This window comes from Rutilus rutilus (assembly GCF_951802725.1).
Source record: "Rutilus rutilus genome assembly, chromosome: 12".
Taxonomy (NCBI): domain Eukaryota; kingdom Metazoa; phylum Chordata; class Actinopteri; order Cypriniformes; family Leuciscidae; genus Rutilus; species Rutilus rutilus.
In genome coordinates, this window is record NC_140217.1 from 26,568,425 (window position 1) to 26,593,231 (window position 24,807).

Sequence of the window (24,807 nt, forward strand, 5' to 3'; positions counted from 1 at the left end):
TTTCCCGCTCTCCTCCATTCCTTGTTTCCTAAATACAGCCCAAAATGAATTTACTGATCACAGACATTGAGACGATGGGGCTATTGTGCTTCGCTGCTTCTGTCTTCACAACATGCAGTGGTGAGACAGACAGTGAATTATACTGCTTGCTTGGTTCCACAGAAGGGCAACTTGTTCCCCCAACCAGACCCTATGGGCCATGACCTTATTAATATAAGAATTTGTATTTAACATGAAAATAGCAAAGCATTGCTCAAACGGAAAAGAAACAGAAGAGTTAACCATGGCAACACTGAGTCCAACGCAAGGATATTTACAATTACTTTGCCCTGGAAAATGACATAATCACCAGATACAGATTTGTTCCATGCATGGGTTATGAAAAGGAGTTAGTAAGTGCGGGTCATTTTCATTTGCAGTGTTTGTTGGGAAGATGAGTTAATAGACTGATAACAAATTTGCTGTTCAGTAAAGAACGGAAGTTGAGCTACTTCAAATAAATCATGTAGGTAATTACAGACTGAGTAGAAACACGTTTTGATTATTTAACCATATTAGATTTATTTTTCATTTTTGAACAATTAAACAATTTTCAACAATTATAAAACTGAAACGTTCATTGTGCAAAATGATTTTGGCGATTAAAGTATGGTGTTACTACAAATACATGGTAGTAATTTACACAACTCTTAAAATTGACAAATGGTGGATTTAATAGGTTTAAATAAATAAAAGAAAAAAAGAAAAATGATGCCAGTTACCTATAATATATCAACATTGTATTAGAGCTATAGTGTTACAGTTTTGTTCAATGCCAAGTGCTTTGGTTCAAAGGTGTTTCTAACAAAAATTAAAGCTATTCATGGCAGTACAGTATCATCATATTTACAATTTTGTTAAAATGATACATCACCAAGAAAATAAAATTGAGGCGATATATAAATAAGGCATACTTTAATAATAAATTACTGCTTGATTCATACTGGTTTATATCTTCCATTACACCTTAAAAATAACACAGTAAGATCTTTGAACGCTGAAATTCTGGGTTTTCATATTGGCTACTGTATTGTTGTTAATTGACATTAATTAATCTTATATTAAGCAGTTTCAGTGCATATCAACGCACTACGACTAATATTTCTAAAAACGCTGGCAGCAGAGAGGGCTTTTTTAATCTAGCTACCACTATATTTAGTTATACATGATACAGTGTCTTCTACTCACTTGTAAAGGCACATTATCCGTCCAGTTAACATAACATAAAACATAAGTTTTGTGAAGTTAAATCACCATAGAATGTATAATCTTTCAAAAAAGTACACTAGAAATGTTTTGAGACATTGTTTTAAGAAATAATTAATTATATGTACCCAGAGAAAAGATTCTAGAAAAAAATATACGTTCTTGTTAAAAAAATACATGTATTAACCACGCATGTCCATTGCATTTATATGAGCACACTGAAATGTTTCCTGGTTTAGCTAGTAAATAAAATTGCAATCAAAACAAATGTGGATGGCCCATGTGCATGAAACACTCCAGACTATGATCACCATCTCTGGATTAAACTTTGCTTTCAAGCGCATACTGACAGAATTATTGACATCAGTATTGGTTCAGTTAAATGTGAAGCTAGTGAATGCACTGACTGGTCTTTTTGTGAAATGACATGAGGGTTCTATAGTTTAGGCCCACAGTGTTATGTAAATACAGCCCTGATTTGTGGTGTATCACTTGGCTCTTGGTTAGAGGCTTGAAGGGTTCTCTCAGAGCAGCACAAAGTCTCCCGATGTTGTCCCTGCTTTTCTTGAGTCCCTGATGAAAGGCCATTCTCGCTTTTCTACAGCCATCGAAAGTTCATAATCCTTCCCGTGTCCCTTCATGAAGGTGAATGCAGGGTACTTCTCTTTTGATGAGGGCTCCAATATCTAGCAAATTAACAAACAGTTTATCAACCTAAAATGTATAAAATAACATACAACATTTGCCCCTTTAGTCTCTGCTGGGAGCAGTGCCAATAGTTTCACAGTTTCCAATTACCTAGTTAAATGCTGCCACCTGCTGACTGAAACTTAAATAGCTGCCTTTCTACAGCTTAAAAGGGAAATATTTTTCTTTTTTTTTTTTTCTTGGACAGTTTGTGAATTTAGGCATAACATAATAGAACATTTTAAAATGAAAATGAACATACCATTTATCATCAAAAACTATGGAAGAATTTCTGCTATACTTCAATTAAAACATGAACAAAGGTTTACCCACCTTTGAAAGTTCGTTGCAAATTCTTTCATAGTGTTCGACATTTTTTGAGTAGAATCCAATGGTACAGCTCGGGTCCATTTTACTGAAAGACATTTTCTTTGGTGATGGACAATGAAAGGACTTTAAAGAAGAAAAAGATGAAATATCCATTAAAATTCCAGTCAAAAGCAGCAATTTGTTTTCCATGTTTGTGAAATCACAGTGATCTATATGCACACTTATTATACATACATAATATATATATATACATAATACATTTTCATCTGTAATATCCATCTACAATGCAATAGGTGTGTTAAACTGTTCAATCCTGCGGTTCCAAATGATGGATGCGTGTTCATGTGAAACAATCAGATTGCAGAAATAAAAGATTTTACTTTTTGACACGTTTTTTGACAAATGTTGAATTCTGCCGGAGATCTGAAAGGCTTAGACAGCCGAGCAAAAAGTATGGCCCATAATTTCTGTCTTCCGCCAGGCCACTTTCTACAGCACGCAAAAAGCGTAAAAATAAGTTATGATGCTGAAATATAAAATCGTTGGAGCTATATAAAATGTTGGGGCTGATACAAAGACCAGAACAATGTGTAAATCTCTAGTGTTCGGTAATTGAGTGTGGAGGTCTACTTTCAGATTCATACCCTTAAGTACAGAAACTATTAAATTCACATCACTGTGCGGCGGTCAGCTTTTTGTAATTCCACATTACCTGCAGAGGGAAATCGCTTGTGCTGACATCCACAAAAGACTGACAGTAATGAGGATCCATGTAAATCAAGCTGTCATCTGCAAGGACAAAACAAAAGACAAGTTATTCAAAAAACACAGTGATTATTATAATGCCTATCCTTGCCCAATTTCTATGCAGAGCAGCTCAAAGTCACCCACCTCAGTTGGGCTTCAAACAATCAAATGCGAGAAATTTTTTTTGGTCCTTCTTAAGCTCGGATGGATTAAACGCTGCATAATCGAATCTGGTTGTACAAGCACATTCTTTATGCAGCAAAGGGGGCTGTCATTTAATTTTGGTGTGGAGAAATTACTTTTACAAACATGCAATTATATTACATCATTTGCATATGATGAATGCAGACGACGGGCTGGGCCTGGCAGGGAGAATTTATTGCTTGTCATTTAGACATCATCGCGGAGTGTATTTCAAATTGTTAAAATGTAAATGGGTAAATATTGACTACCAACATGTCCAACTGAAGGTTTCCACTGGCTACTGAAGGTGATGGAGAGTGGGCTACTCTGGGTAGCTCTGAAATCTATGCAAGCTACTTATGTAAGTGGAGAAAGCCTGCTGTTTCAGATTGCCTCACATGATAAATGGTGTAGTATTTTTGATGGGTTCGGAAAAAATAAAATAAGCTTCTCTGATGCCGCTGGCCTTCTCTTAGCATGCATTCTTTTACTTTGTCTCTTGAAGAGTGTGCACAATGAGTTCTGAATAAAAAACTAACCTTGAAATCCAACAAAATAGTAGGCCTGCTTAGGCTTTCCTCCAATGATGCCGATACAGTACTCTAAGCTTAATATGCTCTGGGGAGGAAAGAAAAAGAGAACAGTTAAGATGAGTTGATAGCCACATCTTTAACAAATATTTCTCTTTTTTTTGTCATTGCATGATCTAGTTTGTATTTGTGCAAAAGGGTGATCTCCAATGTATGGAAGCTTGATTCCGACACAGAATAAAAATTAAAAAAGGTAATTGTGACTTTTTATCTCACAATTGCGAGGTTACATCTCGCAATTCTGACTTTTTATCTCATTAAAGTCGCAACTGTGTATTATAAAGTCAGAATTGCGAGAACTAAACTCGCAATTCTGACTTTTTTCTCAGAATTGCATGTTTATATCTCGCAATTCTGACTTTAACACGCAATTGGGAGATATTAAGTCAAAATTGCATGCTATAAAGTCGCAATTGCGTGTTATAAAGTCAGAATTGTGAGATAGAAACTTGCAATTCTTTGGAAAAAAGTCAGTCTTTTTTTTCTTAGAATTGGACTCTATAACTCGCAATTGCGAGTTTATATTTCACAATTCTGAGAAAAGATGTCAGAATTGCGAGATATAAACTTGCAATTGCGACATAATTTTGCAATTGTGTCAATTGCGACGGCAATTGTGAGATAAAAAGTTGCAATTATCTTTTAAAATGTTTTATTCTGTGGCGGAAACAAGCTTCCATACCAAAGCCTCACCTTGACAAAGCTCAAGTATTCTGGGTTGATCTTCTCTCCACCCAATCTCACAGGAATGAGGATGATGACAGCTCTACTATCAGGGGCAGCTCCAGTATTGAGTCCCTGAGGATCACAGTGGCTGCTCGTCCGTGCTGAATGGCTATCAATAACATCAGCACTGTACACTGCAGACAATCAACAACAGAGGTCAAAAACAGGTACATTTCTCTGTGAAGTGGGCAAAATATAGCTGTTACTGAATCTAAGAGTGCTTTCACACTAGCACTTTTGGTGCGCACTCGGTTTGATTGACATCAGACTTTGGTTCGTTTGGATGATGTGAACGCAGTTTCCCGAACTCGGGTGCACACCCGCAAACCGAACCAAGTGTGAAGGCACCCTAATTGTACTTGTACTCTCACAATACACAATTCAGCTACAATAGTATGATGTCTGTGAGTTAGCTTAAAAATATTTGATATGTGTTAGTTTAGTATTATATATATATATATATATATATATATATATATATATATACACACTGTATATATATATATATATATATATATATATATATATACACTGTATATATATATATATATATATATATATATATATATATATATATATATATATATATATATATATATATATACACATATACACACACACTACTATTCAAAAGTTAGGTATGATTTTTAAGACTGCATTTATTTGATCAAAAATACAGTAAAACAATTTTTTTTTTATAATTACTTTCTAAAATATTTTAAAATGTTATTCATTCCTGTGATGGCAAAGACTTTTCAGCAGTCATTACTCCAGTCTTCAGTGTCACATGATCCTTCAGAAATCATTCTAATATGTTGATTTGGTGCTCAAGAAACATTTCTTACTATTATCAGAGCTGAGAATGGTTGTTTAATATTTTTTGTTGAAACTTTTTGCTTATAAAACATATTTTTGATGAAAATTTGTAATAAATAAAAAGACAAAGTATGAGCAATTTCACTAGTGGTTTTAAATGTCAGAAGTCTTCTTATTAATCATATTTGCCCTTTTGCTGTTCTGTGAAAGACTTTAGATCGAAATTGTCCATACCGGTGCAGTCCTGTGCTACATAAACACTTATCCCTTTCAGCATTGCATCTGTTGCCCCATCAACGGCTTTTCTGAGGGACGCATAGGAAGAAAGAGTGACAGGGTGAGATATATTTGACATACTGAACATTATAATGAGGAATGGGTGACTTAAAAACTATAAAAACATGTATGTATTATGGACTCTTTACCTGAGTATGTGTGCCACCACTGCTGGGCCGTACCAATCTCCTGCCAGTTTTCCAGAAGTCATTCCTAGCTGTACTAGTCTGTGGATGCCCAGCTGGGCTGACGGTCCGTCCCCAAACCAGGACACAATGGTGCGATGATATGCCTCTTGTAGGTATGAGTCGGCCTCCTCAGCCCCTCCTTGAGCAGGACAGAGAGGCAGGGTGACCTGTACTCTTTCTCCCTGAATGGAGGCCTCTAATGTGGCCACCAGTCTCCGTGCTGCACTGCTGGTCCATGTCTCTGCATCCAGCGGCTCCAAGGTCAGTGCTTCGGACCAGGTCCAGTCTGGTGACAGAGAAAATTATTTGAAAAAATACTTTTGTGCTTTTAAGGATGCAGCAAGTAAATACTTTTTCAGAGCGTGATTTGCATTTACTTTGAAAAATCAGTTGTTAATAATATGCCACTCTCTTCATTTCTATTTAATTACCTCATAAATTATATAAATATGGTGCACTAAGAAACAATGAAGCAAAAGTCTTTCAGAACTCCTGAAAGTTTGTCCTAGATTTCTCCAAATGTGACAGACATAAATTTGACTTTTAAATGGACAGTAGGGCTTGTGCAAGAACAAAAGTCCAATTATGATATTCAATGTAGTCAGTATTTCACTTTTACTACATTTTATCCTCACAAACAGAGTGGGTGTCTGAAATGGTGTAGGTAGAAGTGCTGAGGGTCATAAAGGTGCCGGACCTGGCTGTGGGGCCATTAGGTAATGACCTTGCTAAGTGTCAAGGCCTGTAATTGGCCAATAAGTATATTTTATTAGCCATTAGCCTCTTTATAGACAGATATTTCTATAATGACATATTTCATTATAGGCGTGGGATCTGGATGACGCTTCAATGTTGTTTTTTGAATGAAGGTATTAAACTGGCAAATGCCGTGGCCTGTTCAACATATTACACAAAACTGCCCTCCATTAATCATTTGAGAACTCATTCTTTAGAGAGTGACAACCTCTGACACTGAAGTACCCAACCTCTAAAATAATTTTTTTTATAAGAATTTCATTATGTAAATGAGAAAAACTTTGTCTAATTATATTTAAGCAACACACACCCCAGAACATTTTTTTGTGAGCTCTCTCTCTCTCACACACACACTCACATACATACATTTTTAATTGTTTTTAAAAGAAGTCTCTTATGCTCACCAAGGCTGCATTTATTTGATAAAAAAAAACAAAAAAAAAACAACAGTAGTATTGTTAAATATTATGACTTAATTTATTCCTATGATGCAAAGCTGAATTTTCAGCATCATTACTCCAATCTTCAGTGTCACATGATTTTATAATTTAATCATTATGCTAATGTAATGCTAAAAAAAAAATGTATTATTATTATCAATCTTGAAAATAGTTGTGTACAATTTTTTTAAAGAACCTTTTGTAACATTATACACGTCTTTACTGTAACTTTTGATCAATTTGATGCATCCTTGCTGAATAAAAGTATTGATGTCTTTTATTCCCCCCCCCGGTTCTTACTGACCCCAAACGGTAGTAAAAGCTTTCTATTTCAGATAAATGCTGTTCTTTTGAACTTTCTATTCATCAGAGAATCCTAATTTTATTTAATTTTTTACATAACTGTTTATTAAATGATAATAATATTACACGCAGAAAATCAGCATATTAGAATGATTTCTGAAGGATCATGTGACACTAAAGACTTGAGTAATGATGCTGAAATTTTTTGGGGGGTAGTTTTAATCAAATAAATGCAGCCTTGGTGATCATGAGAGACTTCTTTTAAAAATATAAATCTTACCAATGCCAAACTTTTGAATGGCAGTGTATATAAAAGAAAAGTGGCCAGACGCTGAATGCATCTACTCATTACCCATCATCATCATAACCGATTCTCTCTCCACCCGATCTCACCTCTACCCAAGATGTGAAGCATGAGAGCCTGGGCCAATATCATCTGCCCTGCCCGGAGTGTACAACCCCATCCACAGTCTGAAGTGAGGGTGGAGCCTGGAAGGCCGGGAAACTCTTCTCGATAGGTCAGCCAAACTCGTGAGGTGAAGTCCCTTCGAAATCCATCAACATTGCCTGTGACAACATCGCCATCTAATGCCTCAGCAGAATGACTCTCAGTAGGACTTTCATCATCTAAGAGCAACAGTTAGCACAAACATTTCATGATACACCCGGTGTGTCAGTGTGAGAAATTAGAGCCATCATTTTCATTTTAAAATGCCAGATATATTAAAGGGGTCATGAACTGCACTTATACAATTATTTTATATTGGTTCCTGAGGTGCACTTATAAAAATTGTCAGAATTTTGAAACAGAAAGCCATTTTCTACACTGATTTAAGTCTCTGATTTGAAGTTCAGAAGGGGCGTGAATCTGTTGGAAGGGGCGTGTCTGCTGTGAGACTTCAGTGTAAACGCCCACTGCTGTGATTGGCTAACATTTGCATATGAAATGACAAAGTATTACATTTGGAATTCTGTAGAAAACTTTTACTACATTTTTACTATTACAGCTGTCGAGATTAACAAATCGTGAAAAGCGTTGATTATATTATTATATTTAATGTACTTCTGTTGCATGAAATGTTACAGCGATGAGCATTGTAGCCGATGACAGACATGTCTGTTGAGTGCATGAATGCAGTGATCTCGTCATCGCAACTCGATTTCTGCACTCGTACGAATGCTTTCATCATAACAAACACAACGTAAATAAGAGATTCATTGTGCAGTGTAGACAGCGCCATTGATTGGGCTATAACGGGAGTTTTGGCGAGAGTCCAGAACTCAGTCACTGATAAACTCGAGCTGTTTGATTGACAGCATCAGCGATTATAAAGGGATGGTTCTTAAATCGCTTACTGTATATAATTTAAATAACAGATTATTTTCATGCTACTAAGAGAAGTAAAAGTGAAGTTGACCGTTTAGTCACTGGCTCGATTTACTGAAGCATAAACAGCAATTAACGGTTTTGAGACAAAGAATGTCTGACTGTACATGAACCATTACATTTCAGAAACTACTGATCACAGATTAGGCATTAGAACATGGTTACTTACATGTTGTGGCATTACTGTCAGGTTCATATCCTACAGTAAAAGTCTGCGCCAAAATTGCAACTGATTTATCAAAGAATCCACAGTGAAATGTACCGAACACACAAATAATGCTCTACTGAGATATTCATATAGTTATCTTCCTAGTTTTTTGGCAGGTAATGCTATTTTAGTCCAGTGATCCTGTATCTTTCTTCTCTCTTTCTCATCTCACTAACAAGCCAGTAGGTGGGGCCAAAGATGTGATGATGTGGAAGTAGGCGTTGATATTCTTCTGCAGAGGGGCTCTTTTGTAGCACTATTACATCATAATGTAACAATGCGATTATTTTTCTGAGCTTGGTTTCAATAAAAGCTGTTATTCGACTACTTAGGAAGTTTTGAGTTCTGAGATGTTTTTACAGTACAATGACTTACATTTTAACAGATTAAAGAAAATTAGATATTCATGACCCCTTTAAATAAAAATAGGTACTATACGGTTATCCGGACCACATGTGATGACCTACCCCAACCCTGCCCCTAAACCAACCCGTCACTGGGGTTATGACCAACCAAGAGCGGTTGTGGTCACGTGTGGTCAGGTGTGGTCCGGATAACCGTATAGTACAAAAAAATTGAATGTGAAGGATGACAGATTAAGAAATTGGTGTAAAAGTCCTGTGTAAAACATCTTACCCACAGCCTTGAAGTGGTAGCATTTCCCCAACAAGAAAACAGGAGAATTACGGCTGAATGCAGTTTTTGATTTAAGAGCCCAACCTTGAAGGGTTAAAGAAAATGCAAGATTAGTCACGTGCACAGGTATGCCACTTGTGAAAGACTGCAATTGACATCCATGTGAGATCTGTCATTACGTACTGTACTTCACATTGTGCCATGCTGACATAAACTTGGACTTCAGTTTCTCCACCTCGTCGGTCTCTTTAGTCTCCATTGTATTAGCCACGGAGCAGAACCCATCACAGCACATACGATGGAGTTTCTATTAAAAGTTTTCAGTATTACCAAAACAAGTTATGTCGTTGTGGAAAGATATCATTAACTCATTTACTCACACAGATGACATTTCCACCACATTTCCATAATAACGCTGCATAGCAAAGAATCATCAGAATACGACCATATTAACACAAATGCAGCACAGAAAAGAGGCTAGCATGCTAATTAATCAGTGAGCGTACACTTCAAAACGTTACAACGTTGTCTACAATAAATGTAAATGCAAACAAGCGGCGAACGGGTTGTAAAATAAACAATTAAATATATAAAGATATAACGTTACTTTAAAACATACCTGCTCACATGTCTTGTTAGTTGTTATACAGAAGAACTCACTGTGCAACTGCTTACTTCTGTTTACATTTTGAGGAAGTGGCTATTCTCGTTCGGTCTCGCGGTATTTAAAAATTCTCCCGTCTGGCGCATTCTTCATGGAGTCGTATGGATTCGCGCAGAGCATATCTCTACATGGCTCTGGATTAGTGATAAGGAAGTCCGATTCATTTCTGCCAACCGGTTCTTTTGAACCACTCGTTTAAAAAAAAAAAAAAAAAAAATCTGGTTAATAAACCTTTGTAGACACATATTGGTGCTTATTACGGGTTTACAATAAAGGATGGTCGTGGGTTTTGTGATCCCTTTTGAAATTAATTACAATGGTTGGAAAGATTTTATCATGTTATAGTAAAATATGTATTAACAGCACCTAATTGTATGTGTTTATAAAACATAGCGAATATTTGTAGTACACATGCTTTGTTTGTTCGTTTAGATGGGTATGTCATCATGGCATATATACGGTATATGTCATACATGCAGCATATTTTGCATCAAATAAATCATAGAAATATTGATGACTTTTTTTAAAATACCTTAATAACTTATTCATGGGAGATACATAAATCCAAAATATAGGTTATCAAACATATCAAAAACTCCTTTGGATATGTTTTACTTTAGTGGAGATGTAGTAAAATGACATTCAATGATTTTTTGCTGATTATTTTCCACTCTTGCTTGTTAAGGGTTAAAATCTAGTTTTAATTATCTAATGAAATAAGTATCTATTCTTTAAGCTTTTCTGTAATTTATAAACATTATTGCTCTTTGCAATGTTATTATAGTATTAGTTATCGAATGCGCCAAAATTAAGCATACAATATTACAAAACACATTCTGGTTATACACAAATAAAGCTGTCATTGACTACAGATTACACTATCGGTGGAAGTGGAAACGGATGCATTTCACACTTTTTAGTTACACTGATAGCTTCCTGTAAAAGTGCCCCCTATTGTACGCACAGGATATGAATCATGTTGGGAAGACTCCAGCCCACAATACTGCACTGTTAATTCCCTATAAAATGTCATGCTGCTAAAGAGAAATCTAAAAACCAAACAGACAAAAAAAAGAAAGAAAAAAAAAGCATAATAATAATAATCTCATCTCATCTGTAAAAGATAATATGCGTTTGTTTTTCCAGTTTTACGGTACGTTCTCCTCTCTTGTGCGTTGTCATTTTTCCCAGCCGTAATCCGCAAGTCCCGCCCCTGAGCTCCTCCTCTCTGTTTATTATGGTTACTACGGTTTTATGAGTGACTTTGCAACTGTCCAATCACAGACGTCTTTTTGGAGTCAGGAGGTGGGGCTTAACGGAATTCGGGTACGGGTGGGGAAGGAATATCGCGGCTGGAGCGCTGGAGTTACTCGAGCACTCAGCGGCTACAGTCATGGCTGAGCGCCGCGCCTTTGCCCAAAAAATCAGCAGGTAAGGATATCTAACGCATCTCCTGTTTATATATATGTTCTCCCCGAGTCGTGCGACCATTCTTTGTATGCTGCCTGATGCATTTGGCGAGTGTGCCAGTCTTTTCCAAATAAGGCCTAGGCGTTGAGTTAGCTGGATCAGACGCTGATTTTATAGGCTGTGTCTTAAAACCTAGTGAGCTGCCTACCCAGCCAGCACGTTTGAGTCGGATAAGCTCGTCTGGAATGCTGTCTAGGTAGACTGCTCTTTAGGTTTTGAGTCACAGCCCTAGAGATGCCCGAGTGTGACCCACCCTAAGCTGCAAGACAGCAGTATGATGCCTTTGTGCTTCTGTACATTAAAATCAGTCTTCATCGCTGGGTTTATAATCCACAAATGCTCCTTTGGTTGAGCCCATACAGGGAATTAACGATGCAGACTTGGAGTGAATCAATGGATTGCAGTGTTTGGGTTTTGTGAGACGATGGCTTGGCATACTGACACATCTATAAGATCATGAGATGCTATGCTGTCAATATGCAATATATATATATATATATATATATATATATATATATATATATATATATATATATATATATATATATATATATTAGTGTAGTAGTCAATGTGCAAAAAGAAAATATATTTAAAAATAATGTAAACAATGACTTTACGCCTAGAAATCATGAGTAATAATGCATAAGCATTTCTTGTGTATCATAGAGAACACTATCAACTTCAAGTGCCAAGTGTTCAGATTGCATGATGTAGCTCTCATAAAGCCAGTTTCAGAATAAGATCTAGAATAACCTGGAATACAATGTATGATTAAATTAAATTAGATACTTGGCTCTGTAATGACACTGTGATTGATGCTTAAGTTAAATCTGCTGAGATTTTGGCTAGTGGCCCGTACTTTGTGGAGCAGGGTCCCTGGGTTATTGTAATAGACTATAATTAAGTCTCATCATTGACTTTAGACATATATTTTCAATTGAGATTTCTTTTGTGATGTTAAGTCAGGGATTAGACCTCATATGGATCTAAAAAAGGAAGTGACCTTTTAGGCTCCCTGGTGGTTTCCACAGTCATGGCATATCCCAGATGCTTAAAAATGTTGTTGTCGTCTTGTCAGTGTGTAATGTGATGATAAGATCATTCAATATAGACGTGGTGGCACCCTCTGTCCTGATTCCAATCGTTGTCCGCTGTCCATTCTAAAAGTTCTTACCTAACCAAATAGAAAAATGTTTATTTATATGATCAAAAACTACTAGTTTTGTTTTATTAATAGATGAATATGTCAGTAAATGTTTTATTAATATCCATAGTATATAGAGAATAAAAAGTCTCAGAAAAGTCAATGTATATCTAATTTTTTTCACAGTCAAAACAAAACTGAAAGCTCTGAAAATCTTGGATTTCCCCCTTTTTTTCCATTTTATTTTTATTGAATGCAGTGCTAATTGGATCTGAAAGCTTTTCTCGTAAGTCACAGAAGCTATTTCTCATGGCTCTGTTAAGACTTTTTCAGAGGTGTGTGAAATATGCACCGAAATCCATGGTTAGCCGGGTCCTCGGTAAACAACACATCCGTGGGCTAATCATCTGTTCCCTCTTCAGGAATGTCCAGCCTAAATAAAGGTCCCTCCAGAACCAACTGAGGGCGGGTTTTTGTTTTGGTGTACGTCATCCCACACATAGTAGAAGAGGATTCTGATTAGGGATATTGACTGGTACACTATGCCACAACAGAGACATTCTGATAATAATACTGTCAATTTGACTCTTACTGATGACCAGACACATTGCTTTGATTCAAACTTAAGTATTTTTTTTTTCTGTTTGTACTTTACAGGCCTAGCTATAATTCAGTCTGTGAAAGCTAAAAGAAAAAAAAAAGTAATACATTACAATCTTATGTTATACTCAATAGTAATGAACCTTTGTCAATAACCTATTGGCAGTCATAAGCAACAGGCACTTGAGTGTGTGTGTGTGTGTGTGTGTATATATATATATATATAGCATAACTAGGCTACTTGTTCCATTTTAGCAGGAAGCAATTTGTATACTGTAGGCCTACACCGTATGCAAGATTACTGGAATACCTGGATGGTGTTTTACTTTACTGTACTGTACTGTACTGTTCTGTTCTCTATCATGCTGTGTGCTTGATTTCCAGTGGGATGGACAAGTCAGTAATATTTATCATGATTCTTTTGTTGGCTCACATTTTAAGAAAGACACTTTAGTCAAAATAACCATATTTATTTCCAAGGTGATAAGAATGGCATTGAATTAAACATGCATACCTAGCGAGGTCATGCGACAACTGTTGTGTTTTACACTTCCTTTCGGAAAAAAATCTGGGGTTGGTAAGATATTTTAATGTTTCAGAAAGAAGTCTCTTACGTTCACAAAGGCTGCATTTATTTAATAATAAAAATATATAAATAAAAATGTGAAATATTCTCACAATTTAAAATAACTATTTTTAAAAAATATATATATATTTTAAAATCTATCTAATAGTATTCCTGTAATGAAAATGTCATTACTCCATTGCCACACGATTCTGCAGAATTAATTATAATATGCTGATTTGGGGCTCAAGGAACATTTCTTAATTATTATTATCAATGTTGAAAACAATTGAAAACAGCTGTTTTATTATTTTTGTGGGAACCGCAGTCTAGAGTTCAAAAGAGCAGCATTTGAAACTGAAATCTTTTGTTACATTATAAACATCTTTACTATCGCTTCTGATCAATTTAATGCATCCTTGCTGAATTAAAGTATTAATTTCTTTCAACAACAAAAAAAATCTAAAAAAAAAATCTATATTATCTTACTAACCCCAAACTTTGAACAATAGTATGCATACGTAGTAATTGAGTAGTCCACTCTAAACATAGCCTTTATTCTATGATTTGCTTAATGTGAGATGACTGGATTATAATACCATCTACGCTCTCTTGTTGTTCTCCAGGACTGTAGCAGCTGAGGTCAGGAAGCAGATTGCTGGTCAGTACGGAGGCTCCCCTCAACTTCTCAAAAACCTCAGTGTGGGTGGGAATGCCACTAGCAATGCTGTAAGTAAAACATTCCTAGATAATATACTTTTCTATGTTAAATCGGAGAGATTGACACTTCAGAAAGTATATGCCACCACTATCCCTTCAGTGTGATACCGTCTTTCTTGGTGGATAGTGGTAACAGTTCTCACATTCTCTTTTGTTTCCTCTTTGGATTTCTCCCTACAGATTCCTCTGACAGAGGCTGTAGAGCCAGTGGATTTTGAAGAGTATTTGATCACGCACCCTCCCATTATAGAGTCAGGACCTCTGAGAGATCTGATCGAATTTCCTCCAGATGACATTGAAGTGCTTTACACGCCAAGAGAGTGTCGAACTCTTGGTCAGGCTGTGCCTGAGGAGGGGTGAGTGTGTTTTGAAGAATTAAGGCAGACATTAGTATGCATCCTGAAAACTAAAATGTACACAATGAAAAGGGGTATAAATGACAAATCGAAATGCCAATGTGAACAGTTTTAAAATCAGTCTTAATTGCTTTTTATTTTGTCAGCAGAGTTGTGAAACTCATCACTGTCATTCACTGACTTAAAAAGTTTAACTTGTTCCTATTTTAAATGATTTTACAGTGAGAATGATTCGCACGTCAGAGACTGCATCCGCTCTTACACTGAGGACTGGGCCGTCGTTAACCGCAAGTACGATATTTATAAGTGCTAAATTTCACGTGCTTCACTAGATTTTATCTTTACATCTGTTTTCTCTTCCCCTTCCCAAATTTTTAGTTCCTAGTTTCCATTTTACATTGATGTTTTTGGAGGACAATCTGCAGAATTCTGCTACATGGATTTAAATATTGAAAATGTGTTCAATGGAGCTGAGAGTGTAACGTTCTTGGTGCCTCGTTGTGATTGACGGATGTTTTAATCCTGCGGAAGTATCTGCAACACTATCTGTAGATTTCTGCAGGCATCATTTTTGTGTGGGCCTGTTCATAACACAAAAAGGAATTCAAGTGTATTTTGCCTGCAGTATATGATACTGTAGACTGGGGCTTTTAACTTAATTTTAGGGCCTTAATAAGTTACTGTGAATCAGTTGCTTTGGTGATTCTTAATTGATAATCCCAAACTCTTATCCTGACTGAGATCATATAATGTTCTTAAAGTTAGTGAGCCAGACTTATGCCTGGTTTCACACACAAGGCTTAAGTGATTCCCAGACTAAAATGCATGCTTGAGCTGTTTTAACTGAAAGCTATTCAGTCATTGTGCTAGAGAAAACAGCATTATGTTATTGAGAGGCAGAAGGGAATAAGTTTTCAAGTAATTACTGTCATTCAGAAGATTGGAAGTTTAGCTTGAGCCTACAAACTTTCACGTAATTATGTTGACTTAATTTCTGTAATTTTATCCTTTAGTAACAAAGCACCACTGAACTGAATTGTAACATTACTATGCAAGCTGCTCATTGCAAAAGATAATGTGTGATGCTGTACTGACAAAATATAAAATGTAAAAATGTGATGCTTCGCATAATCTTGTTTTCTTGTTCATTACAATTTGAGTAGTGACTAATTTGAACTAGAAATAAGATATATATTTACATTTTGTTATTATTAAACAACTAATGCTCTTAATCCCTCTTTATAGAATTTGAGTTTTTATTTTTTATTTGTCATCGTTTTACACACACACACACACACACACACACACACACACACACACACACACACACACACACACACACACACACACACACACACACACACACACACACACTTTCCATTTTGCATGCTGATTCAGATAATAATCAATATATTTTGGATCGACAGGTATCACAAGTTGGGCACAGCGTTTAACCCCAACACTTTGGATAAGCAGAAGGAGAGGCAGAGAGGTTTACCCAAGCAGGTTTTTGAGTCTGATGAGTTGCCAGATCACAGCAGCTATCAGGATGATCAGGTAAACATGTCTTTGCTACTGTTGCGTGTTTTACCCTTGCACAATTCCACTGTGTCCCTCTGCTGAGAGTTTCTCTCTAAATTCTCTGAATATAATCAGTGATTTTGCATGTTACAGGATGATCTGAAGCGAAGGTCCATGTCAATTGATGACACCCCACGGGGCAGCTGGGCTTGCAGTATTTTTGATCTGAAGAACTCTCAGCCTGATGCTCTTCTGGCTCACCTTCTGGATCGAGTACCCAACGAGGAGATCGACCGCCACAATGAGGACCAGCGCAAGTCAAACCGTCACCGAGAGCTCTTCGCACTGCATCCCGCTTTGGATGAGGTAGAGTATGACATTTTGTTTGATTAATTCTCACAAATCCAAAGACACAAATTTCATGTTCATTCTTTTCAGGATTAATTCAATTTCTTGCATTCTTTTTCCCTTCCTTCATGTAGGAAGAACCCATTGAGCGCCACTGTGTGCCTGATGTTCCCAAAGAACATTTCGGTCAAAGGCTTCTTGTCAAGTGCTTGTCCTTGAAGTAAGTGGGGAACAGCCTTTCCGGACTCAAATTTAACCTTACAACTACAATTACAATTTTGCTGATATGCTTCTCTTCTTACTTTTAAGGTTTGAGATAGAAATTGAGCCAATATTTGCAAGTTTGGCCTTATATGATATCAAAGAAAAGAAAAAGGTGAGCTGTTATGATTCCTTGTGTAATGTACAGTTAAAATTTGTGTGGAAATCTAAAGCCCAAATAATGAATATTAAGTAGTTTACTGTTAAACAGAGGTGGGGAGTAACAATTACAAAGTACATTTACTCTGTTACATTTACTTGAGTATTTTTTTGGAAGTTTAGATTTAATTGTGGGTACTTTCACTTTAACTCGAGTACATTTCTAATGAAAACTGTACTTTTACTTTGTTATGCTGGGCGACGTTCCTCTCCTTACTTTATTTTAATGCAATACATGTTAAGAAATGCGTAGTTTATTCCAAGCGCGCTGTCTATTTTTTCCCTCTTTTTTCACACATTTTTGAGTCAATTCTGTTCAAAGACTTGATTAAGTAAGTTGGCAAAACTGTCTAAATTGGTTTGCGAATCCGTTTGAATTATATTACTACAAAGTATGACATTAACAGTTTTTTTTGGATATATACCTTAATATATACATTAAATAAGCTACCATTGTTCATATAGTATGAAATTAACCCCTGCCAACCCGCAATTTGTGGGTATTGCGCATTGGCTGCGAACTGTTCGTCTTGAAAAGGAATGCCTGTGCTTCAACACAGTTAACCAGTTTACATGCGCCTGCAGACGTTACATTTTGGAGAACAGACGGAAGAAGATCCGTCAATGCGCATTTGATCATTGTTTGTGTTCAGATGTTCATAGTGGTCATGAGCGCGAGCACGTGAAGAATGTTTTTCCTTCTCTTTTTTTCTACGTGTCAATGGTCCCCTTTACATGTATTTGAATGCAAAACTCTGCAGGCATATATGATCCGAAGAAACTATTAACTTGCTACTTGAGTACTTTTTTACTCTTACTCAAGTAGCTATTCAAATTATTACTTTTTTACTTTGAGTAAATATTTCTATAAGTACTTGTACTTTTAGTTTTTGGATACTCTACCCGCCTCTGCTGTTAAATAAAATAGAAGTTTTATTTGTTTGTACATGACATTGCTAACTGATTTGAACACTAGAGGGTAGTAGTCACCTGTTCAAAGATTACAGTTGTTCCTAGAGACTCCCACAGACATTAATGCATCCTATCATTTTCCTGTCTTAATCCTCAGATATCAGAGAACTTCTACTTTGACTTGAACTCTGAGCAAACGAAGGCCATGCTCCGACCACACATCCCATCTGCTGCTATCTCCACTCTGGCCCGCTCTGCCGTCTTTTCAATCACCTACCCTTCCCAAGATGTCTTCCTTGTTATCAAGGTTGGTTACATACATATATGCACCAGTTCATCATATTAGAATGATTTCTAAAGGATCTGATTTGATATTGAAGACTGGAGCCATGTAATAATATAATTTATTTATGTATGTGCTTTTTAAAGCCAATTGGACAGTTTAAGTATGAATGGATTTGAGAAATGTATAGTTTTCTTTTTGTAGTTGCATATTTGATGATTATTCCAATGATTTTAATATTGCATTAATGTTTATTTAGTGTTTTGAGTAGTGTTCACTGAAAGCAGTACATTATCAATGCTCATCTGCTCTGTGTTTACTTTCAGCTTGAGAAGGTGCTACAGCAGGGAGACATTGGAGAGTGTGCAGAGCCTTACATGGTCTTTAAAGAGTCTGATGCTGCCAAAGTAAACATTTTATTATAGTTTGTACATTATTCACCAACTCCTGGTGGAATTCAGTGTAACATGGTGACTGGTATTTCTTTTCTTTTCCTGGGTACCACAGAATAAGGAAAAGATTGAGAAGTTGCGCAGTCAGTCCGAACAGTTCTGTCAGCGACTAGGGCGTTATCGGATGCCCTTTGCCTGGACGGCCATACACCTCATGAATATAGTGAACAGTGCAGGCAGTCTGGAGAGAGACACAGAGCTGGAGATGGGGCTTACAGGTGAGTCTACAAACGACACCGATGGTTGTGCATATTAATCCTGTACTTGGACTTGCACAGTTTGAGGTTAGTGTTCCGAACAACATTTGAATGGGTGACGAAACCCATTGAAGTAGGACTTGCCGCATCTCATTTTGTCTTTCACTTTTGCTCTTTATCTGATCTCTTTCTAACTCTTGACTCTGCACCATCACACAGAGAGGAAAGGCTCGTGGTCCGAACGGAGGAACTCTAGTATTGTGGGGCGTCGTTCGTTGGAGAGAACCACCAGCGGAGATGAATCATGCAGTCTGACTAGCTTCAGGCCTGCCACCCTGACCGTCACCAACTTCTTCAAACAGGTCATGCTGTTATTCTAAAAGAAAAAAAATTCATAGGAATTTGACTGTCCAGTTACCCGTCATTGCATTGGTCAGACTGCAAAAGCTAATGAATGAAAGCTTTTCACATTTTATATGTTATTTATATTATATATCATATTAGGAAGGAGATCGACTAAGTGATGAAGATCTCTACAAGTTCCTAGCCGACATGCGGCGTCCATCGTCTGTGCTGCGTAGACTGAGGCCCATCACAGGTAGAACTCTCTTGGCATGTTTTTGCAATGTGTTTTGACCCCATGAACCATTTATGCATTGAGTTATGTTACTCATTTACTTTATGCCCTTAGCCCAGCTGAAGATCGACATCTCTCCAGCCCCTGAGAACCCTCACTATTGCCTGACGCCTGAGCTGCTCCAATTGAAGCCTTACCCTGACAGTCGAGTGCGGCCAACAAAGGATATCCTGGAGTTCCCTGCCAGGGACGTTTATGTGCCCAACACCACTTACAGGTATAACCAACTTTAAATGTCTAGATCATTGATTCTCAAAATGTTTGACTCCAACACCACAATAATATTCAAAGGCCACCAGTTTTGTTTTTAATCTATGGGCACTCCTAGTTGTACATTTAAAAAGTAACACCAATAATTCAAATAAAAATAATTACATTTCAGGATTCCAGAATTTTTAGGAACTGAATGTTCTTCAGGGATTCTACACTTCTAACCAGTGAATTTACATGGATAAAAAAAAAAGAAATTGGCTTAAAAGTGTGGCATAACTAGTAAAATATATTCCGTAGCTATATTTATTAATTTACATGACTTTTCCAGGTCTAGAAATCACCATTTTAAAATTAGGCTGCCTCATATATCCATGTTTGCCAAGACTGGAAATCCTGTTTCTTCAAAGGAACCAAACAGTTGTTGAGGGGGTGAATTAAAATAAGAAATGTCTTGTTTTTAGTTGTTTTCGCTTATTTTGTCTTATTTGAAACATTTTGTTGGCTTGAGGATTTTTCCCTGGATGTTTGCTGAGGCCCTGCCCCCTAGATGAGAACCGCTGGTCTGGATTCAATTAAGAATTGGCCTCACTTTTAGCCTTGTCTCACTTTTTCTTATTGTTAAATAGCCAACTGCGCTCTGTGTAAGCAGTCGGCCTTACTGTATGGTCTAACCCTGCTATTTAAGCTTACTAGTTTAGTCAAGGTTGGTCAGACAAAGATGCTTATCTTCTGCATATGTTGACATAACCTGTCATTCAGAGGACATGTTTGTCCACTCTCAGCCTGTGCCAACTTTATCTTTTTTTGGACGATCCGTGTAGTCAGCCTTGATTTGAGTTGTGCTGAATAGGCAGATTGGGACAAGAGTTTACTGCAGACAAATTTCATGCTATAGATTTATCACACGCGTCACGTCTGTCGTATATGCAGGTCGTATAACATGTTATTAATGAAGGGTTGATTTCCCACTTAGGTTAAGCTTGATCCTCCTGCTGGACTGTTTAGTATCAGTTAAATAATAGTTTTTCTCCCCCACAAACTAACAGTAGCTTTAAACTGTGTGGAAACTGGTTTATTTCAGTTATGTGAGCCCCCAATGAAATTGTTCATATATTGTATTCTCTACTGAGAAGATATTGCTGAAATTTGTTTTCATTATGCAGTGGTTTACAGTTATTACCAGTAAAAAAAAAAAGCTTGCCGTGTGAGTCCAAGTATAGTTTGAACGATAGTCTCACTCGAGTGCTGTAAGTGGCTAATTTAAAGAAATATTTTTTTATTTATCTTATTGTTTAAATGTGTTGCTATAAATATGATGTACCCAACCATCACTGAGAAACATTCTGTAAACTAAATATACACAATACAGCTGAGTATGTATAAAGCATAACCAGGAGTCAATATGACTCAGTAACAGAAAATGACATGCAGACCATAACGATACATTTCTTGGTAACACTTTGTAATAATTTTCAACATCAAAAATACAAGAGCATATATATATTGCATTTTTTGTATATAATATAATATAAATGTGTTCTTAAGCATTATGGTTATGATTTAATGAAAGTTATTATAAAGTGTTACCCATTGCTTTTCTACTATTGCACATTTGTGTAAATTGCTTAAATACATTAAGTAAACATGCAATATGTGAAATGATGTTGAGTAGTTCTATAGTTGAATGCAGTGCAGTTCTATAATATTATCCATACAAACATATTGTTGATTCCTGTTGACTCTTGATAATAACATGCACCAGATCCTGTTTCAGAGGTGTGATCCTGCCATTTTAACTTTTTCAGTTTTAGTGTTTTGTGAACTCTTCTTGGTCAGTAAGCTACAAGTGTGTTATCTGGTGACCTATGAAGATTTTGAACTAACATGTTGCAATAACCCTTTGATTTGGTTTTTACCCTCTACCAGAGTCAATGACCTGTTGCAGTTGCATCATTCAGTTTCGGCTGTCTGTAGAGAAAGGGAAATGCTTTGTTGGCCAGTGTCTACGGCCAGTGTGACACCTCTAATTGATTCTGAATTACCTAACAGAGAGTGGATATAGGGTCAGGGATTATTGAAACTGGGTTGATGGTCTGATGGTGATCTTTGTGGATTTGAGAGTGAAGGAGCTTCCTTTGGTTGGCCTCCAGTAGATTCCTTTCCTGCGTTGGTGGCGAGTCCTCAACCTCACCCAGGCGTATCTCCCGTTTAAGTTGGTGTCCCCACATGCATCAAACCACCAACCACCTGAAACCAGCGGACAATTATTATTTAAGGGATATTCTATTATGTATTGTATGATATTAAATATTTAATTTGTCCGTTTGATACCTGTGTAGTTGCGGGCACAGTTGGACTCGTCATGATTATCGTTGTCTCTGTCTTTGGTTGAGAACTTCATGCCCGTGTGGTTGCTCATGGCATCAGGCAGATCTCCGGACAAAGGTGCCACGTGAAGGGTGTAATCAGATGCAGGGCCTTCTAGGGTGAACATGTACTCTATGGATCTCTTTTCCTCCTTCCAGTCTTCCAGTTCAATGTGTAAAATGTATTCTCCTTGTTGAGCAATGGAATGGATCTTCGCCAAGCCAAGCCAAAACTCTTCTGTAACACAAGGACATTTGTGCTTAGTTAAAAGCTGAAGTGCTTTCTAGTGGTCATGCCTTGAATCATTTATAATGATCATGCCAGGAAGAGACATGTGATTAGAATCAATTTGACTCTTCAGCTAAAGATGAATCATACTACAGAAGCTTAAGCTCTTCATATTTTATCAAGCATCTATAGTAGGAGTAGTAGAGAAGGAAACGTGACATGACACAAAAGGGCATACTTACTTTCCAGTTTGCCAAAGCCATGTTCATATTTTTCCCACGACTGGTCAAAATCAACAGAACCATCCTCCCTCCTCTGAATGACTGTTGCTGCTCCATCTTAAAATAAAGAGTTAAAGAAAACTGTAAAAAGAGAATCCTAGTTCGATAAGAATGGTGATAAAGGCACAACCTTCTAAGTTAGGGTTGTAGCCACCTAGGTAGGGTTTCTTGTGCCCTTTGTGATGTACCTGTCACAGTTTTTGTAACAGATATCAGTAGGAAGTCTGATTAGAAGTGCATTATTGGTCTCTTACCAGAACTTATCTCGCAGTAAACATGGAAAGGTTCAGATTGATTGGGTTTGATCGGGTAAATTCCACTGGTCCTCTGGCCTCTTTTGAACACATCACTGCAGTCTATTGGAAAGTCTGTGCAACAAAACACACAGTTGATGGTTTTGGTTTTAATAAAGCAACAATTTAAATCGCTAATTGATTTAATGCTCTTCTTACCATTTATTTCTGTAGTTCTATTGGTGGAGTTGATTGTTAGGTACCGAAAAGGGTCTGGCGTTTCTGGGTTTAAATCCAAAGGTTTTTCAGCTGTGTCTTGAAAAGTGTCATAGTTCACCTGAAAATAAATTAATATATTTAATCTCAGTAAATGCAAATAAAGCAAGGAGAGTTAAAGTGATGATAATTTAAAATCCAGTAAATATTCTTTATTTTATATTCTGTAGGAATATATTCTATATATTCTAATCACTATATATATATATATATTATGTAAATATAAATAAAATATACAACACATTTCAATAGCCTGAAAATGTTCTCTGTGAGTGCACTATGTGTGGGGACCCTTTTTATTAAAAATACATTGAATGACACATTTAAAATGCATAATCTGAATTTTGTAATGAAAATAACATACCTTATCCTCAAGACTCTTAATTTTGATCTTCTGGTAATTTAGCTGTTCGTGTTGCTCTTTAACAGATTTAAGCAGGTCTGTAATGGTCCTTTCTTGTGTTTCAATCACATCCTGCAATAGATAAAAGTTGTCAATGGAGTAAATGCATAACTGGATTCAGCTGACCTGTACAGCTATATGATCAGTACATTTTATCGGAACTTTTATTGATGTACTTTTTTTTTTGTAGCTCTTGCCATCAAGTATGATTCACATGCATTTTGGTAAATTTTGAAAATTGTACAAATTGGTATTGCGAAGCCCTATAGTTATGCGAATTTGGACCTTTTTAATTTGAAATTCTGACTCACCTTCAAAGCAGTGATCTCTTGAAGTTGCTCCAGAGGCATCATGCTCTGAGACAAGCCCTTCAGCCTCTCCTCCAGTCCTCCAACCTTGCTGTGCAACTGGTTTCGCTCTTGGAGAATATTGTTAATTTTTGAGTTGATCTCCAGTGACAAGTTTCTGATCTCCTCATTATTGGCCTTCAGAAATATGGTCGTCTCCTTCAACTTCTCTTCTTCCTCTTTGATCTCACTGGTGACCACTGAGAGCTGGTAGAAGGAGCGATCAAAGATGTTGAGCTTCTGGAAGATGTCGTTGATCTGAGACTTGGTTTTGTGCACAAACTCTCGGAGACTCTGGCCGAGCTGGAGCAAACCGTTAGCCAGGAGTCTTACGTCATCTAACATGGCAAAGCGGGATCTAGCCTCAGTTGGCGGCGCGGTTATTAGGATAGGTGCCTCGGTGGGTGCTTTTTTCAGGTTAGAGGCTGCGCTTGTTGTGGACAAGCTTAGCCAGAAAAGCAGGAAAATCAACATCATTTTAGGCGGTTTGTTCAGTGCGTCAGTCCGTTGCCAATTCCTGTCTGTGTGCTAGTCTCTTTTAACCTCCCTTTCTCGCTACTCTTCTCATCTCCTACTCTGAGAACAAAAACAGCAGAGATTCCTCAAATATATACCGCTACACTGAGAGGGGAGGGAGCATTTGGTAATTATT

General features: G+C 36.9%; 3 protein-coding genes across 15 annotated transcripts in view; 1 reads left to right on the forward strand and 2 right to left on the reverse strand.

Annotated features, from left to right (window-relative positions):
* Nucleotides 1-535: 535 nt before the first annotated feature.
* atg4c (autophagy related 4C, cysteine peptidase) lies at nt 536-10,248 on the reverse strand. The gene is made up of 11 exons (XM_084426895.1): nt 10,138-10,248; nt 9,702-9,825; nt 9,519-9,602; nt 7,681-7,914; nt 5,750-6,074; nt 5,559-5,629; nt 4,476-4,642; nt 3,732-3,810; nt 2,975-3,051; nt 2,266-2,385; nt 536-1,931 (listed from the first exon to the last, which is right to left on the reverse strand). Exons 2-11 carry the CDS (start codon nt 9,811-9,813, stop codon nt 1,770-1,772), a joined length of 1,431 nt encoding a protein of 476 aa, XP_084283021.1. The 5' UTR covers nt 9,814-9,825; nt 10,138-10,248; the 3' UTR covers nt 536-1,769.
* Nucleotides 10,249-11,448: 1,200 nt separating this feature from the next.
* The window catches only part of dock7 (dedicator of cytokinesis 7), a 46,646-nt gene continuing 33,287 nt past the window's right edge, over nt 11,449-24,807 (forward strand). For all 13 annotated transcript variants that reach the window (XM_084426488.1, XM_084426481.1, XM_084426489.1 and 10 more), the window contains exons 1-14: nt 11,449-11,613; nt 14,588-14,690; nt 14,862-15,037; nt 15,260-15,328; nt 16,465-16,594; nt 16,712-16,924; nt 17,041-17,126; nt 17,216-17,282; nt 18,396-18,545; nt 18,848-18,928; nt 19,029-19,191; nt 19,390-19,532; nt 19,675-19,768; nt 19,862-20,024. In XM_084426488.1, the coding sequence (XP_084282614.1) occupies nt 11,576-11,613; nt 14,588-14,690; nt 14,862-15,037; nt 15,260-15,328; nt 16,465-16,594; nt 16,712-16,924; nt 17,041-17,126; nt 17,216-17,282; nt 18,396-18,545; nt 18,848-18,928; nt 19,029-19,191; nt 19,390-19,532; nt 19,675-19,768; nt 19,862-20,024 (1,676 nt within the window). In that variant the 5' untranslated portion in view covers nt 11,449-11,575. The remainder of the gene's footprint in view (nt 11,614-14,587; nt 14,691-14,861; nt 15,038-15,259; nt 15,329-16,464; nt 16,595-16,711; nt 16,925-17,040; nt 17,127-17,215; nt 17,283-18,395; nt 18,546-18,847; nt 18,929-19,028; nt 19,192-19,389; nt 19,533-19,674; nt 19,769-19,861; nt 20,025-24,807) is intronic.
* Nucleotides 21,290-24,739, reverse strand: angptl3 (angiopoietin-like 3). Its single transcript, XM_084426495.1, has 7 exons — nt 24,120-24,739; nt 23,770-23,880; nt 23,349-23,466; nt 23,151-23,264; nt 22,858-22,953; nt 22,352-22,624; nt 21,290-22,267 (listed from the first exon to the last, which is right to left on the reverse strand). The coding sequence occupies exons 1-7, from the start codon at nt 24,630-24,632 to the stop codon at nt 22,092-22,094; spliced, it is 1,401 nt and encodes a 466-aa protein (XP_084282621.1). The 5' UTR covers nt 24,633-24,739; the 3' UTR covers nt 21,290-22,091.